The 17,820-nt window shown below is 39.7% G+C and overlaps 1 protein-coding gene across 4 annotated transcripts in view; it reads left to right on the forward strand.

Annotated features, from left to right (window-relative positions):
• The window catches only part of SEC14L1 (SEC14 like lipid binding 1), a 97,013-nt gene that overhangs the window by 61,518 nt on the left and 17,675 nt on the right, over positions 1–17,820 (forward strand). Inside the window, exon 17 of one of the 4 annotated variants that reach the window (XM_077163950.1) lies at positions 15,588–15,630. The exons of 2 other annotated variants lie outside the window; for them this stretch is intronic. In XM_077163950.1, the coding sequence (XP_077020065.1) occupies positions 15,588–15,615 (28 nt within the window). In that variant the 3' untranslated portion in view covers positions 15,616–15,630. Of the gene's footprint in view, positions 1–929; positions 1,500–15,587; positions 15,631–17,820 lie in introns of those variants that run through there. One more of the 4 variants, XM_077163951.1, reaches the window with a different exon arrangement.

Here is a 17,820-nt window from a genome sequence, read left to right on the forward strand (position 1 = left end):
CAGAACCCAGAGAGTCCTTCCTTTCGCTGGAAGAGCATTTTGAAAACAGAGTCACAGTTGCCAGTTTGAGGCTGTCCCACAGTGTGCATTGTAGACAGCCAGCATCCTCACCGTGCTGTCACTTCCTGATGGCGTGTGTTCACAGGGCCCTTCTGTGTGCATGGGGATTGTGGGTGTGTGTGGCAGCAGGTGCTGGAGGTGGGTAGGATAAGTAGAAATTTAGTTCAAGCAACAAAGTATTCTTCCTAGAAGCAAATCAAAATAGGAAATTCTTTTGCCTTTTATATTTTTGTTTTATTCCCAGCTACAAAGCCTGCTTTATCACCCCTGGGCCCTCATTTCATCTCATTATGGGAAAAGCAGGTTATTTGTGAATTTATCCTGGAGTTGCATGGGACTAGTTTCCATGATGGAGACAGGGGATGTGTTTTTCCCATGTGCCAGAGGCTGTGCTTTTAAAGATGTGCGCCATGACCCAGACAGCTATCACCTGTGTGTGGGATGGGCACACAGGTCCTAGACCCTGTGGTTGTAAAACCACCTTAAGGCATTAGTTGGGGACCTCTAAAGGGGAGCTGTGTGGAGAAGGTGTGTGTGTCCCACGTCAGGGGTGTGGGAGGGCTGGGGAGAAACCGAACAGGCAGCTCAGAAATCTAACCCCTCAGCACAGTCAGCTACCGGCCAGTCCGCACACTAACTCCCCTGGGGCTTCTGCTGAAATGCCTGCCTGCCTGGGCCATGTTTCCTCCTCTGTGTTTCCTCTGAAAGGTTGAGCTCTTCACTGGCACCTGAAGCCTTGTTTCCTGAAAGCACAATAGGATTATTTAGTGCATTTGTGCTGATTCCAGACAGTGCTTCTTGTTTCCAAATTATAAGGACCTGAAGGTGGCCCCTTCTTTTCTTTCTTTCTCTCTTTCTCTGTGTCTCAGATGGCGACTTTGCTGACAGCTGCAAAGAAAATGCTTCACTCAACAGCCCACATCTACCCAGAGATGTTTGTAGAACTATTTGAATTGCAGCCATTTCCCCTACCCCCAGTCTGACGATCTATTTTTTTCATTGATTCAAAAGTGGCACTGTTTTATCCCTCAAAGAATTTAATGCATCTTTAAGAGTTCAAAGCACATTACTGCACAAATGCTTACAGGGTTTATTCATGAGTAAAGTAACACCTCATTCTCTTTGTAAGGAAATTATGGGGCATATACAGTTTGATTATGCAGTTTGCATTGTCTCTTTACTTTTAGTACCCTGCCACTCTTTTTAAAATGGTTCTGTCATTTCACCTTTCTTTCAGCACTAATAATTGTTTTGCTACTCCTCGTCCCTCCCCCTTACTAGTTTCCTAATTACTTTCCTTCCTAAATCCATTATTTGCATATCGAATTCTATAAAATGTTTTGTAAACTTATTACCTCACTCTTGGTAATACAATACTGATAGTCTTTAAAAGATTTTTTTATTGTTATCAATAATAAATGTGAACTGTTTAAAGAAAAGAGTGTCTTTTTCTTACTGTGAAATGTCGGTCTCCCTTGAAGACTTTGAAATTCTTGAGAGACTTCGGGGATTGAAGAGCGAAGAGATATACTGAAACTAGAGTACCAGTGATCATACATTCTGGAAGTCCTAGAAAAATGTGTAGCTGGTCCAGGACTGAAATTTACAGGACAGTGAAACTGTCTTACAGACCTGATCGCAGTTATGTTTGCTGTTATGTAGGAGAGACCCAGTGCTTGTGCCCTCCCCACTTCCACATAAGAAAACCTGCCAAAGAGCGATATGAACATTGTGGTATATGTTGTTGTGTTTCTTTAGTTATATCATGAATCACTTTCATTAAATGGCCTCCCTTGATTGAAACAGAACAGGCTGCTTGTAGACCTTCAGAACCTCGGCTCCCCTTGGCTCTGGCTCCTCTGCCCGTCAGGTGGTATCTGCGGGGGGGCACCTCAGGTGGGAAGAGGGGGCCGCTGTCTCGGTGCAGGGCAGGTGCAGGCCAGCATAGAAGCCAGTTGCCACCTTGAAGGGTAGGGAAGCCACTTCTGGCCCCATCAGGTGCCGTGAGGTCCTTGCTTTCCTGGCTGAGGTCTGTCCTCAGGCCTCTGGCGCGGGGGTCTGGCAGGGATCTGCCCTGCCTACCTGTTGCTCACCTGGGTAACAACTTCACCCACAAGCATGTAAGATAGCTAAAAGTCTTCATTCGTATCTCCAGCTGGTGCCTACATTACTTACTTAATTACTTTGCCAACCTGTTATTGAAGGAAGGAAATAGCTTTTTACATGGATTCCATTTCCACTATAATGTCTCTGTGCTTGTCGAGTCAGACCTCCTGGTGCCAGGCCTTTGGTTTAACAGTTAGGGTCTCATGGTAGAAGTTGGAAGCAACTTAATTTTTCTTAAATGGGAGATGGCGGGGGTTGTAAGCCCCTGTTAGCTGTTGTCTCTTAACTGCCCTTGGTGTCAAGGTGAAGTGGACTGTCCTAACAAGGGTCATCATGTTTTTGTGTTGGCCACTGAACCTTTAATGTTTGTCCTTAAATACACCAGGTCTCCTTTAATATCTTGCTATAAAACAGACAAAGCCTAAAACATAAGATGCCTTTTCAGTTTCTTGAGCTGTGGCAGAGGCATTCTCATTAAAATGTTGCCAATAAATAAATGCAATGGTTTCATTTGAGCAGTTGAGGCTTTGGAAAGCAGGGGATTCTGGGAGGATGGTGATGGAATGAGGATTCAGTCTTTCTGAACCCCAACATAAAAACAGCAACTTGACTTCAAAACCAAAAAACCCATGGACATCATTTACACCAAAAAATAGGCAGTAGTGTACACCCCAAGCCCCCAAATAGAAGTTTCTGGTGGCAAACTATGATAATCAAAAGAGCCATGTGTTGTTAGTATCTGTGAGGGAGAAAGAGTTCAGACGGGGATGTATGAGCCACCTGAGAACAAAAGAGCCCCCAAGAGCCAAGGGGGACTCAATGGGAAGCACCATAGACAGGAGTTTTGCCCATCCCCATAGTGGGTGAGTATGGAGGGCACACCGTGGAGAGGTCGGAAGGGCTTAGTACAGTCTACCCACCTAGGAACTCCCAAACTGACTTGGCAGGTTCCCTTGTAGGAAGGGGACCCTCAGTGAGGAAAACCTGCTTGGGGTGGAATAAAAATTAAGTGGACAATGACCTATCTCAGGAGGCAAGGGAAAAATTCCATTCAAAATAGAGACCAGAAGAATCAGGTATCTAGAAATAAGCTTTACCAGGGATGTCAAGGACTTGTACACAGAAAATTGCAAAACATTGTTAAAAGAAATAAAAATGATCTAAATAGAAGGATAAACATTCCATGGTCATGGATAGGAAGGTTAAATGTCCTTAAGATATCAGTTCTACCCAAGTTGATTTACAGATTCAATATAACACTGATCAAAATTCCAACAACTTATTTGAAGACCTGGAAAAACTAGTTATCAAATTTACTTGGAAAGAGACCTTGAATAGCCAAAAGATAACCTAAAAACAAGAGCAAAGTGGGAGGACCATCACTTTCTGACTTTAAAGCTTACTATAAAGCCGCAGTGGTCAAAGCAGCATGGTACTGGCACAAAGATAGAAGTATCAACCAATGGAATCGAATCAAGAGTGCAGAGATAGATCAAATCTATGGACAATTGATCTTTGATAAGACCCCCAAATCCACTGATCTGGGACAGAATAATAAACGGGCATGGGAGAATTGGATATCAATAGCCAAAAGAATGAAAGAGGACCCTTTGCCTTATACCTGTGCAAAAACTAATTCAAAATGGATTAAAAACCTAAATGTAAGAGCCAGTACTATAAAACTTCTAGAAGGAAGTGCAAGGAAACATCTTCAAGATTTAATAATGGGAGGTAGCTTCTTAAACTTTAAACCTAAAGCACAAGCATTTATCCATTATATACATAAACATTACCTAATGTAATATATTTATATTACAAAAAGGAAATATAATAAATTATATTGCAAAAGGAAAAAAGAGATAAATGAGAATTCCTTAAGATCAAAAGCTTCTGTGCCTCAAAAGACTTTGTCTCAATGTGAAGAGAGCAAAAGACTCAAAAAACAAACTAACAAAAAACTCAATGGGAGAAAATATTTGGAAACCACATACAGGATAAAGGCTTGATATTCTGTGTACATAAAGAAATTATACAGCTCAACTACAAAAGAACCAACAACCCAGTTATAAAATGGACAGATGATATGAATAGACACTTTCCTGAAGAGCAAATACAGATGGCTAAAAAGCACATGAAGAGATGCTCATTTTCATTAGCCATAAAGGAAATGCAAATCAAGATGACAATGAGATATCACCTCACACCCATAAGAATGGTTACTATTAAACAAACAGAACTACAATTGTTAGAGAGGATGTGGGGAAACTGGAACACTTATTCACTGTTGGTGGGAATGTAAAATGGTGCAGCCACTGTGGAAGACAGTTTGGCAGTTCCTTAGAAAACTAAATATTGAGTTGCCCTATGACCCAGCAATACCAATATTTGGTATAAGTCCAGAAGAGCTGAAAGCGGTGAATAAACAGACATTTGCATACTGATGTTCATAGCAGCACCATTCAATTACCAAAAGATGGAAACAATCCAAATGCCCATCAACAGACAAGTGGATAAACAAAATGTGGTATATATGCATGATGGAATATTATGCAGAGGACCAATACTTCATGATTCTGCATTATGACTCTGGTAAAGACCAATGAAAATTGTCTAAAATTGAGAGTGCTGCTGATTGTACAATCAAGTAAGGATACTGTAAGACATAGTTTGCTTATTTTGGACATTATCCTTGATGTCCAATAGATGGAGAGAGCTGAAGGGCACAATGACTGAGAAGCAGAATGGCAAACTGTGATACATTTATATGATGGAATATGGTATGGCTAGAAAAATGAAGAATGTCAAGAGGCATGCAATGAACTGAATAAACCTTAAGGACAATGTGTTGTGCAAAATAACCCAGAAACAAAAGAACAAGCATGCTCAGGTCTCTTAGAAAATATTTATAAGAAAATTGGAGCCTAGGTTGTAAGCCCTTATAGCAGCCGCATTTAGTCTAAAGTTTCAAATGTATTTCTAGATGCTAAAATGCTGATCTGTATATGTATCAGCTGTATTTCCCTGGGACTTTGAGTAGTTCTGTGACAACTGGGACCCAGAGATGGAGTGCTGCAGCCCTAAAGGTTAGCATAGCTATGTATAATACAGAAAGTCACCAAAGGGAAGATCAGCCCTCAATTAGAGTTAAAAACTAAACCAATCTGGCTGAGTCTAAGGTAATCAAATACAGGATAAAAGATGATAATGTATGTACTCTAGATCTTCACCTACTGTATGGGACCAAAAGCAGAAAGATTCATTGTCTAGAACCTAAATTTTCTGTCACGCATCATCTGAATCACCTTGTCTAGATAGCTCATTTGAATGACCCAGATTCCTGGGGCTGTATGCTATTGAAGTTAAGTGTTATCTCTTTTTTTTTTTTTTTTTTTTTTGGCACCGGGAATCGAACCTGAGTCCTTGGGCATGGCAGGCAAGCACTCTTACCTGCTGAGCCACCGTGGCCCGCCCTAAGTGTTATCTTTTGATATTTTAGACTTAGGGTGTTTAAGACAAACCCCAGGATAACTGTGAAGAAAGCATTTAAAATACATGCAGAGGGTGGACCATGGTGGCTCAGCAGGCAGAGTTCTCACCTCCCATGCCAAAGACCCGGGTTTGATTCCTGGTGCCTGCCCATGGAAAGAAAAATACAAACAGAAAAGGAAATGAAAAAGGGGTCAATCAGGTACATCACAAAAGATCAACTATGCACAAAAGAAGGCTGCAATAAAGGAAAAGACACAAAAATGATATAAAATGTATAAGAAACAAAGAGCAAAGTGACTGAAGTAAGTCGTGCCTTATCAATAATTACATTGAATATAAATGGATTAAACTCCCCAGTCAGAAGATGCAGATGGGCAAAATGGATAAAAAAGCATGATCCAATTATATATTGCTTACGAGAAATTCACCCTAGACCCAAAAATGCAATGAGGTTGAAAGTGAAAAGATGCGAAGAGACAGTCCATGCAAATAGTAACCAACAGAACTGGGGTGGTGGTCTAGTTTGCTAGCTGCCAGAATGCAGTATACCAGAAATGGAATGGCTTTTAAAAAGGGGAATTTACTAAGTTGCTGGTTTATAGTTCTTAGGCCAAGAAAATGTCCCAAGTAAAGCATGTCCATAAAAAATGTCCAAATTAAGGCATCCAGAGAGAGATACCTTGGTTCAAGAAGGCCAGTGAAGTTTAGCATTTCTCTCTCAATTGGGAAGGCATGTGGCAAACATGGAGTCAATCTGCTAGCTTTCTCTTCTGGCTTCCTGCTTCATGAAACTCCCCGGGAGGCGTTTTCCTTCTTCATCTCCAAGAGTTGCTGGCTGGTGGGCTCTCTCTGATTCTGTGGCATTCTGAAGCTTCTTCCAAAATACTTCTTTTATAGGATTCCCATAAACTAATCAAGACCCATGTAGAATGGGTGGAGACATGTCTCCATCTAATGAAGGTTGATACCCACAGTTGATTGAGTCACATCTCCATGGAGATAACCTAATCAAGTTTCCAAACGATAGTACTGAGTAGGGATTAGGAGAACTGTTGCTCCCACAAGATTGATTAGGACTAAAACATGGCTTTTCTAGGGTACATGAATCCTTTCAAATGGGCACAGGTGGTTAAACTAATACTGGAAAAGAAAATAGACTTTAAGTAAAAAACTGTTGCAAGAGACAAAGAAGGACACTATATATTAATAAAAGGGTCGATCTGCTCTCCAAGTGGTGTTTCTGCTGCAGTTGAAGTGGGCTCTTTAGTCCAGGGAGAAAAGGCTCAGGCCCTGCTCTTGCAACTTTACTTCTGCCATTATTGTAGTGAACTGCAGCCACTGGAATATGTGTCTCACATGGTGAACTCCATCATTGTCCTAGTTGCTTAGAAAATATGTCATTGGCTAAAGCCAAACTGAAAAAAGAATAGACATGCCAACTGCTTTGATTGCCCTGGCTGCATGCATACCCTCTCCACCTAAGCAACAAGTATCTCCATGCAGCACCCAGATGACCCAGCCAAAACCACCATGAAGAAAGCCTATTACCTGGCATGTGGATTTTGTTGCTGGACATCTAAAGATGTGTGCATGGCAGACAAATTTGTGGCTAGTAGCAGTTGGCAAAAACCTGAAAATCCTTACACACAAAGCATGAACCAACTGATAAAATATTACCTACAGGTTGCTCAGAAAGAGAAGGTTGAACAACATGGCAAAAAGCTAGCTTGACATTGAAATTATATGCCTCTGGGTTTTTTTTAAAATATGGTATTGGAACCAGGCTTCAGTGACCACAAGCTGGTGCATCCATCAGTACCCTTGCCAGACTTTCCCTTAAAGAAAAGATATTTCATGTGAAAACAATCAGAAAACAGCCGGAGTAGCTATAATAATATCCAACAAATTAGACTTCAAATGTAAAACAATTAAAAGAGACAAGGAAGGACACTATGTATTAATAAAAGGAGCAATTCAACAAGTCATAACAATCATAAATATTTATGCACTGAGCCAGAGTGCTCCAAAATACGTGAGGCAAATACTGAAAAGAGAAACAGACACCTCTACCATAACAGTTGGAGACTTCACTTCCCTGCTCTCATCAAAGGATAGAACATCTAGACAGAGGATCAATAAAGAAACAGAGAACTTGAATAATACAGTAAACAAGCTACATTTAACAGACATTTATAGAACATTACACCCCACAACACCAGGATACACCTTTTTCTCAAGTGCTCATGGATCATTCTCAAGGATAGACCATATGCTGGGTCACAAAGCAAGTCTCAATAAATTTAAAAAATTTAAATCATACAAAACACTTTCTCAGATCATAAAGGAATGAAGTTGAAAATAAATAGCAGACAGAGGGCCAGAGAATTCACAAATATATGGAGGCTCAACAACGCACTCTTAAATAAGCAGTGGGTCAAGGAAGAAATTACAAGAGAAATCAGTAAATATCTCAAGGCAAATGAAGATGGAAACACAACATATCAAAATTTATGGGATACAACAAAGGCGGTGCTAAGAGGGAAATTTATTGCCGTAAATACCTATATCAAAAAAAGAAGAAAGAACAAAAATCGAGGAATTAACTGTTCACTTGGAAGAACTAAAGAAAGAACAGCAAACTAACCCCAAAGCAAGCAAAAGGAAAGAAATAATGAAGATTAGAGCAGAAATAAATGAAATTGAGGACATGAAAACAATCAAGAAAATCCCACTTGGTTTTCTATGGGAAAATCATAGAAAGTTGGTTCTATGAGAAATCATAAAATTGATGGACCCTTAGCAAGGTTAACAAAAAGAAGAAGAGAGAGAATACAAATAAGTAAAATCAGAAATGGAAGAAGAGACACAACCACTGACCCTGCAGAAATAAAGAAGGTAATGAGAAGATACTATGAACCACTTTATGCTAATAAATTAAACAACGTAGATTAAATGGACAACTGCCTAGAAAGACATGAACAACCCACATTGACTAAAGAAGAAATAGACTACCTCAACAAACCAATCACAAGAAAAGAAATTGAATCAGTCCAGGACTAGATGGCCTCACATGTGAATTCTACCAAACATTCAAGAAAGAATTAGTACCAATCCTGCTCATCCTCTTCAAAAAATTGAAGAGAAAGGACGGCTACCTAACTCTTTCTATGAAGCCAACATCACCCTGATACCAAAGCTAGACAAAGATACTACGAGAAAAGAAAATTACAGACCAATCTCTCTAATGAATATAGATGCAAAAATACTCAACAAAATTCTTGCAAATTGAATCCAGTAGCACGTTAAAAGAATTACACACCATGACCAAGGAGAATTCATCCCAGGTACGCAAGGATGGATCAACATAAGAAAAATTGTCATACACCCTATCAACAAATCAAAGCAGAAAATCCACATGATCATCTCCATTGCTGCAGAAAAGGCATTTGACAAAATCCAACATCCTCTCTTATTGAAAACACTTCAAAGGATAGGAATAGAAGGGAATTTCCTCAACACGGTAAAGGGACTATATGAAAAACCCACAGTAACATCATCCTCAATGGGGAAAAAATGAAAGCTTTCTCCCTAAGATCAGGAACAAGACAAGGATATCTATGGTCACCACTGTTATTCAGTACTGTGCTGAAAGTTCTAGCTAGAGCAATTAGATAAGAAAAGGAAACAAAGGGCATCCAAATTGGAAAGGAAGAAGTAAAACTCACTGTTTACAAATGGCATGATATTATATGTCAAAAATTATTAAAATTCTACGCAAAGCCATTAGTGCTAATAAATGAGTACAGTGAAGTGTCAGAGTACATCAACACCCCAGAATCAGTGGTGTTTGTATACACTAGTAATAAACAATCTGAGGAAGAAAAAAATTTTCCATTTACAATAGCAACCAAGCAAATAAAATATTTAGGAATAAATTTAACCTGGGACACAAAAGACCCATACACAGAAAACAACTGATATTGCTAAAAGAAATCAAAGAAGACATAAATAAATGGAAGGGCATACCATGTTGATGGATTAGAAAACCAAATATAGTTAAGATGTCAGTTCTACCCAATTGATTTATAGATTCAATGCAATACCAATTAAAATACCAATAACTTACTTTGCAGAAATAGAAGGCCAATAACCAAATTTAACTGAAAGGGCAGGGTGCTCCAAATAGCCAAAAAATATCTTGAGAAAGAGGAGTGAAGTGAGAGGTCTCACATTACCTGACTTTAAAGCATATTACAAAGTGTCAAAACAGCATAGTATTGAGTGGGCCACGGTGGCGTAGCAGGCAGAGTTCTCACCTGCCATGCTGGAGACCTGGGTTTGATTCCTGATGCCTGCCCATGCCAAAAAAAAAAAAAAAAAAAAAAAAACAGAAAAATCCAGCATAGGACTGTCATAAAGACAGATAAACTGACCAATGGACTCTAATTGAGTGTGCAGAAAAAGACCCTCTCATCACGGACAATTGATTTTTGATAATACAGTCACATCCACTTACTTGAGACAGAACAGCCTCTTCAACAAATAGTGCTTGGAAAACTGAATATCCATATCCAAAAGAGTGAAGGAGGACCCATATATCACACTTCATGCAAGAGTTAACTCAAAATGGATCAAAGACCTAAGCATTAGAGCTAAGAGCATAGAACTTTTAGAAGAAAATGTAGGGAAATATCTTAAAGATCTTCTGATAGGAGGTGATTTCTTAGACCTTACACCCAAAGCACAAGCAATGAAAAAGAAATAGATAAATGAGATCTCCTCAAAATCAAGCACTTCTGTGTGTCAAAGGACTTTGCCAGGAAATTAAAAGGCAACCTATGTAATGGGAGTCAGTACTTGGAAGTCATATTTCAGATAGGAGTTTGTTCTAGTTTGCTAGCTGCTGGAATGCAATATACCAGAAACAGAACGGTTTTTTAAAAGGGGAATTTAATAAGTTGCTAGTTTACAGTTCTGCTGTTCTGGTTTGAAATGATATATATACTCTAGAAAAGCCATGTTTTAATCCTAATCCCATTTTGTAAAGGCAGCCGTTTCTTCTAATCCCTATTCAATGCTGTATATTTGAAACTGTAATTAGATCATCTCCCCAGAGAAATGATTTGATCAAGAGTGATTGTTAAACTGGATTAGGTGACGATGGGTTTCCACCCATTTGGGTGGGTATTGATTAGTTTCTGAAGTCCTAAAAGAGGAAATATTTTGGAGAATGAAGGAGATTCAGAGACAGCAGAGAAGAATGACATAGCCACCAGAAGCAAAGAGCCCACAAGCCAGCGACCTTTGGAGATGAAGAAGGAAAATGCCTCCTGGGGAGCTTCATGAAATGGGAAGCCAGGAGAGAAAGCTAGCAGATGTTGCCTTGCTCGCCACATGCCCTTCCAGCTGAGAGAGAAACAGTGACTGTGTTCGCCATGTGCCTTCTCACTCTTAATTATATCACATCTTCAGGGAGATGATCTAATTACAGTTTCAAACATACAGTAATGAATAGGGATTAGAAGAAATGCTGCCTTTACAAAATGGGATTAGGATTTAAATATGGCTTTTCTAGGGTACATACATCATTTCAAACCAGCGCAGAGTTTAATATCCACAATATATAAGGAGATTCTACAACTCAACAAGAAAATAAGAAACAACCCAATTTAAAAATGGGCAAAAGACACGGATAGTCATTTTTCAGAAGAGGAAATACAGATGACTCAGAAATATATGAAAACATGCTCAACCTCACTGGCTATTAGGGAAATGCAGATTAAAACTACAATGAGATGTCATCTCACACCTACTAGAATGGCCATTATCAAAAAAACAAAACTACAAGTGCTGGAGAAGATGTGGAGAAAGGGGCACATTATTCATTGTTGTGGAAATGTAGGAGGTGCAACTTTGGATAGCAGTTTAGTGGTTCCTCAGGAAGCTAAGTATAGAATTGCCATAAGATCCAGCAATCCCATTACTAGGTATATATTCAGAGGAAGGCAAGGATGCAAACAGACATTTGCACACTGACGTTTATTGCAGCATTATTCACGATTGCCAAGAGATGGAAACAGCTCAAATGTCCATCATCGGATGAGTAGCTAAACAAACTGTGTATATACATATGATAAAATATCGCGTAATATTCTATAAAACAGAATAAAGTCACGAAGCATGTAACAACGTGGATGAAACTTGAGGGCATTATGCCGAGTGAAATTAGACAGAAACAAAAGGGCAAATACTGTATGATCTCACTAATAGGAACTAATATTAATGAGTGAACTTTGAGGGTCAAAGTTAAGAACACAGATGATCAGGAGATAGAAGGGAGAGATTGAACATTTGGTGCTGAAGAAGTACAAAATGTTCAATAGGACTGATTGTAAAGATCCAGAAATGGATAGCACAATGTTGTGTGATGGTAGCACAATATTGTTAGTACACTGAAGAACCCGAGTGTGAGCACGGTTGAGAGAGGAGGGCTGGTAAGTGTGACACCAGAGGGAAGACAGAGGATGCGGACTAGGGTGGTGTAACTCAGCAATGCCTTGAGTGGACAACGATGACGATTAAATGTACAAATATAAAAATGTGTTTGCATGTGGAAGAACAAATGAGTGTCAACATTGCAAAGTGTTGAAAATGGAATGGTATATGGGGTGGGAAAATGTGGGGTCTGTAGTTAACATTGTAACACTATAATATGCTCACATTGAATGTAACAAAGGCAGTAAGCCAAAGCTAAATATTAGTATGTGGGGAAAGGGGGTACAGGTATGGGATTCTCTGAGGAAGAAATGGAAAGGCCTTCATATATAGACTGTGGTGGTGAAGGCATGGGAACTACTGATTTTTTACTTCGGTTGGATTGTATGATGAGTGAATAAAACTGTTTAAAAATGAACAGATGCAAGTGCAGAGAAGATGTGGAGAGAGAGATGTGCCTATTCACTGTCAGTAGGGAAGGTGAACAGTGTAGCTCCTCCCGAGGGCAGTGTCGTGGCTCCACAGGAGGCTAGGGGTGGAGTTGCCATATGATCCTGCAACCCCGTTGGTACGTATATTCTTGGAGGAACTGAGAGTGGGACGCAAATAGACATTTGCACACTGGTTCTTATGGTGGCAGTGTTTTGTGTTTTGCAAGGGATGGAGGTAGTCTATGGGTCCATTGACTGAGGAATGGAAGGGGAAACTGTGGTGTATACAAACAATGGACTATGGAGCAGCTGCAAGAAGGAATGACATTGTGAGGCTTGCAACTAGGTGAATGAACCTTGAGGGCAGTATGTTGAATGAAATAAGCTAAAAATGAAAAGACAAACATTATAATGCCTCACTAATATGACTAACTATAATGTGCAAATTCTGAGAATTGAATTTGAGAGTATAAGTTATCAGATTGGAGTGTATTGTAAAGGCTCCTAGACTGTAAACTTTTAACAGCAGTCACATCTATTCCAGAGCTGTAACTGCTGTTTCTAACTTCTGAGATGCTGAGCCCTTTGTATATGACCTGAGCATTCCCTGGAACTTCAGGTATTTGTGTGACAGGTGAGACTTAGGGCTAGAATTCTTCCGCTGCAAAGATCAGCATTACCCCAAACAGCAACTGTTAAAACACTGAAAAAGTTATCAGACTTCAATTAGAGATATGAATAAAGCTAATCTGAGTAGGGCTAAGGTATATCAGACTAAAGAGTAAAGGATGATGTTCACTATATTTTTTAAATGTTTTTTATTGTGAAATATAACCGCCAGTTTGAAAGGATTATGTGCCCTAGAAAAGTTGTTTTAATCCTGATCCATCATGTGGAGGCAGCAGTTTCTTTTAATCCCTTTTCAGCACTATGGGTTGGAAAATTGATTAGATTATCTCCACAGATATGTGACACCCAACTGAGGGTTTTAACCTTTGATTAGAGGGAGATGTGACTCTACCCATTCCAAGTGGGTCTTGATTAGTTTATTAGAATCCTTTAAAAGAGGAAGCATTTTGCAAAAAGCCAGGAGAGCCCCCGCAGTCAGAGACCTTTGGAGATGAAGAAGGTCTCCATCCCTGGGGGAGCTCCATGAAACAAGAAACCTGGAGAGAAAGCTAGCAGATGTCACCATGTTTGCCATGTGCCTTTCCAGTTGAAAGAGAAACCCTAAAAGTCATTGGCCTTCTTGAGCCAAGATATCTTTCCCGGGATGCCTTAGATTGAACATTTCCTAGCCATGCTTTAAATGTGGATATTTTCACAGCCTTAGAACTGTAAACTTGTAACTTATTAAATTCCCCTTTTTAAAGCCATTCCATTTGTGTTATATAGCATTCTGGCAGCTTTCAAATTAGAAGAATAACATATATACAAAAGCAATAAATTTTCAAGTACATTTTAACAAGTAGTTATAGAACAGATTTCAATGTTTGGTATGGGTTACAATCCCACAATTTCAGATTTTTCCTTCTAGCTACTCCATGACCCTGGAGACTAAAAAAAAAAATGTATCAATATAATGATTCAGCAGTCATAATTGTTAGAACCTATCTTCTCTGTTATAGCTCCTCCTTCTCCTTGGATCCTTCTCCCAATCTTTAGATATATTTGCACTATCCCATTCTAACTATTAACATTAAAAAGGGGTTTCAACAATATAGAAGAGGGGGATGGAACTAGTTGATGTTCTTGGAGCAGCTGGCACCTCTGGGTTTCAGGACTTATCTGGCCTAGAAACCATCTGGAGGTTATGGGTTTCAGGAAAGTAAACTTAGTACATGAAACTTTTTTAGAGTCTCAGTTAGAGCCCTAGGCGTTCTTTAGGAATAACAGGAATGATGTCGCTGGGGTTTGGCAAACCATGGCAATTAGCCCTATCTAGCTGTAAAGCTTGCATAAGAGTAGCCTCCAGAATAGTATCTTGACTCCATTTGAACTCTCTTGGCCACTGATGCCTTATTTAGTTACATTTCTTTTCCCCCTTTTGGTCAGGAAAGTGTTGTTGACCCCATGCTGCCAGGATCAAACTTATCCCTGGAAGCCATGTCCCACATTTCCACCCCTGGTGGAGACTTTCACCCCTGAATATCATGTCCCATGTAGGGGTTAGGTAATGATTTTTGTTGAAGAGTTGGGCTTAGAGAGAGAGAGAGGACACATATGAGCAACAAAAGAGGTTTTCTGGAAGCAACTCTTAGGTATAATTATATGTAGGCTTTGCTTTTCCAATACAAAATAAGTTTCATAAGAGCAAGCCTCAAGATCAATGGTTTGGCCTATTAACTTTGGTGTCGTTAATGTTTGAAGGAGTATCAGGAGTTTCCCACATGAAAACGTCTAATAGTTGCATATTTTTTCTCCAGTCCCTCAAGGGACTTTGCCAATACTTTTTAAACTATCTGCCCAACACATTCTGAGATTTGTCCAGATATTACATTAAGTTATATAGAATTACAAGCCCTCATTCCCATTCTGGGCTCCATGTGTTAGGGCTGTTTAAATGATCTATCTAGGCAGGTTGTGTTAGATTTTGTGCTACAGAAAATTTAGGTTTTGGACAAATAACCCTTTCTTCCTTTGGTCTCAGACAGTAAGTGAAGCTCTAAAATACAGAGAATATCGTCCTTTACCCTGTATTGTGATTTACCTGTATTCTGATGGACTATATTTAAAAACATCAACTTCTGTGTGAAACCAAAGGGAAGGATGTTTATTTGGTGCAAAACTTATATTTTTGGTAGCACACTATCTAATTTAACTTGTAAGGTAAACTTATTCAAACATCATAACATGGAACATTGAATAGGGGGTAAGATCTCTTGTTGGTTTATACAGGTTGTTGTGATGCCCCAGTATATCCCAGAATAATCTGGGCAGAAAATAAAAAAAGCATATGCAGGACTTCTGGGCCAAGATGGCAACTTAGCAATGTGCATGTTTTAGTTCGTCCTCTAGAACAACCACTAAATAACCAGAAACAGAACAGAACAGCTCCTGGGGCCACGTCAGTGACCAAACACACAGCATACCCGAGTCTAGACCAGCTGGACCAGCTCCCAGCCTCCCCAGAACGGTGAGTTCCCCAAGCCATGGCGGCCAGTGCCCCTCCCCCACAGGCTGCTTCCCAGAGGGGAAAGGGAAGGGACTTTACCAGCAGCAGGGGCTGAGCCCAACCAAATGCTAATTGTGGGATTAATTAACAAATTCTGACTACTAAAAATAGGCCCTCAGCTTAGATGAACCTGGTCAAAGCGGAGGTCACTCATTTTTGCCCCACTGCCAAGGGGGCAGGGCTGACGGAAAAAGAAAAAACAAAAAAGGAAACAGGTTTTTGTGGCTGTGTTTCTACAAGGGCTTTACTGCCTTTGGATACAGCTGCAGGGCTTCTCAGGCTGCAACTGCCCCAGGCATAGGCAGAAACAAGCTCATTTGAGGGCTTGTCTGGAGCCTGTGACTTCCCCAGGGGAGGGGTGAGGCCCAACTCAGGTGGAATCCCTCCCTCAATGAATTCAGACACCAGGACTTGGTAATTTGAAGCCATTAAAACCAGCCTACAACCTCTCCACCATGTCCCAAGCAGGGAGAGTCTTCCAAAGTTAAAGGTTCAGCATCATCTTATGCTGGTGAGACCTGCAGGCAGACAAGCACCACATACTGGACAGGGTAAGAAAAACAGAGCCCAGAGACTTCTCAGGAAGGTCTTTCAAACTGCTGGGTCTCAACCTCAGGGAAAACTAACGCAGGTGACTCTTTCCTCCTGATAGTAGACCAGTTTGGTCTGGCTAAATCCGGCTGGGGTCTATGATACCTAAGTAGACCTTCCTAAGTGTGTGGGGCGGGGGGAATGCACCATACAAGCAGGGCAAGAAACAAGAAAACAAGAACTGAAAAATTTTCCTCTGTTAAACAAAACCTAAGCTGGAGGTCCAGAAAAAGCTGAACTGAATGTCAAAGAACAGATAGACAACAAATTCATCCAGCAAGAAAACCCTAGGTAAAAGAAGTGAAAAAAAATCTCCAGAATAAACCAATTAAGGTAATTAAATGCCTAGACACCAACAAAAAATAACAAATCACACTAGGAAAATTGAAGATATGGCCCAGTCAAAGGAACAAACCAACAATTCAAATGAGATACAGGAGTTGAAACAATTAATTCAGAATATATGAACAGACATGGAAAACCTCATCAAAAAACAAATCAATGAATTGAGGGAGGATATAAAGAAGGCAAGGAATGAACAAAAAGAAGAAATAGAAAGTCTGAAAAAATAAATCACAGATCTTATGGGAATGAAAGGCACGGTAGAAGAGATGAAAAACACAATGGAAACCTACAATGGTAGATTTCAAGAGGCAGAACATAGGATTAGTGAAGTGGAGGACGGAACATCTGAAATCCAACAAGAAAAAGAAAATATAGGGAAAAAATGGAAAAATATGAGCAGGGACTCAGGGAATTGAATGATAATATGAAGCACATGAATATACGTGTTGCGGGTGTCCCAGAAGTAGAAGAGAAGGGGAAAGGAGGAGAAAAACTAATGGAGAAATTATCACTGAAAATTTCCCAACCCTTATTATGAAAGACTTAAAATTACAGATCCAAGAATACCCCAAATAGAATAGATCCAAATAGACATACTTCAAGACATATACTAATCAGAAATGTCAGAGTTCAAAGAGAAAGAGAGAATCTTGAAAGCAGCAAGAGAAAAGTAATCCATCACATACAAAGGAAGCCCAATAAGACTATGCGTAGATTTCTCAGCAGAAACAATGGAGGCAAGAAGACAGTGGGATGATATATTTAAATTACTAAAAGAGAAAAACTTCCAACCAATAATTCTATATCCAGCAAAATTGTCCTTCAAAAATGAGGGAGAAATTAAAATATTTTCAGACAAAAAATCACTGAGAGAATTTGTGACCAAGAGACCAGCTCTACAAGAAATACTAAAGGGAGCACTAGAGACAGATACGAAAAGACAGAAGAGAGGGGTGTGGGGAAGAGTGTAAAAGTAATACTATCAGTAAAAGTAAAAAGAAGGAAAATTAGATTGACATATAAAATCTGGAAGTCAAAATAGTAGAAGAAAGTACTACCCATGCAGTAATAACACCAAATGTTAGTGGATTAAACTCCCCAATCAAAAGACAGACTGGCAGAATAGAT

The sequence above is a fragment of the Tamandua tetradactyla genome, chromosome 6, assembly GCF_023851605.1.
Source record: "Tamandua tetradactyla isolate mTamTet1 chromosome 6, mTamTet1.pri, whole genome shotgun sequence".
Classification (NCBI taxonomy): Eukaryota; Metazoa; Chordata; class Mammalia; order Pilosa; family Myrmecophagidae; genus Tamandua; species Tamandua tetradactyla.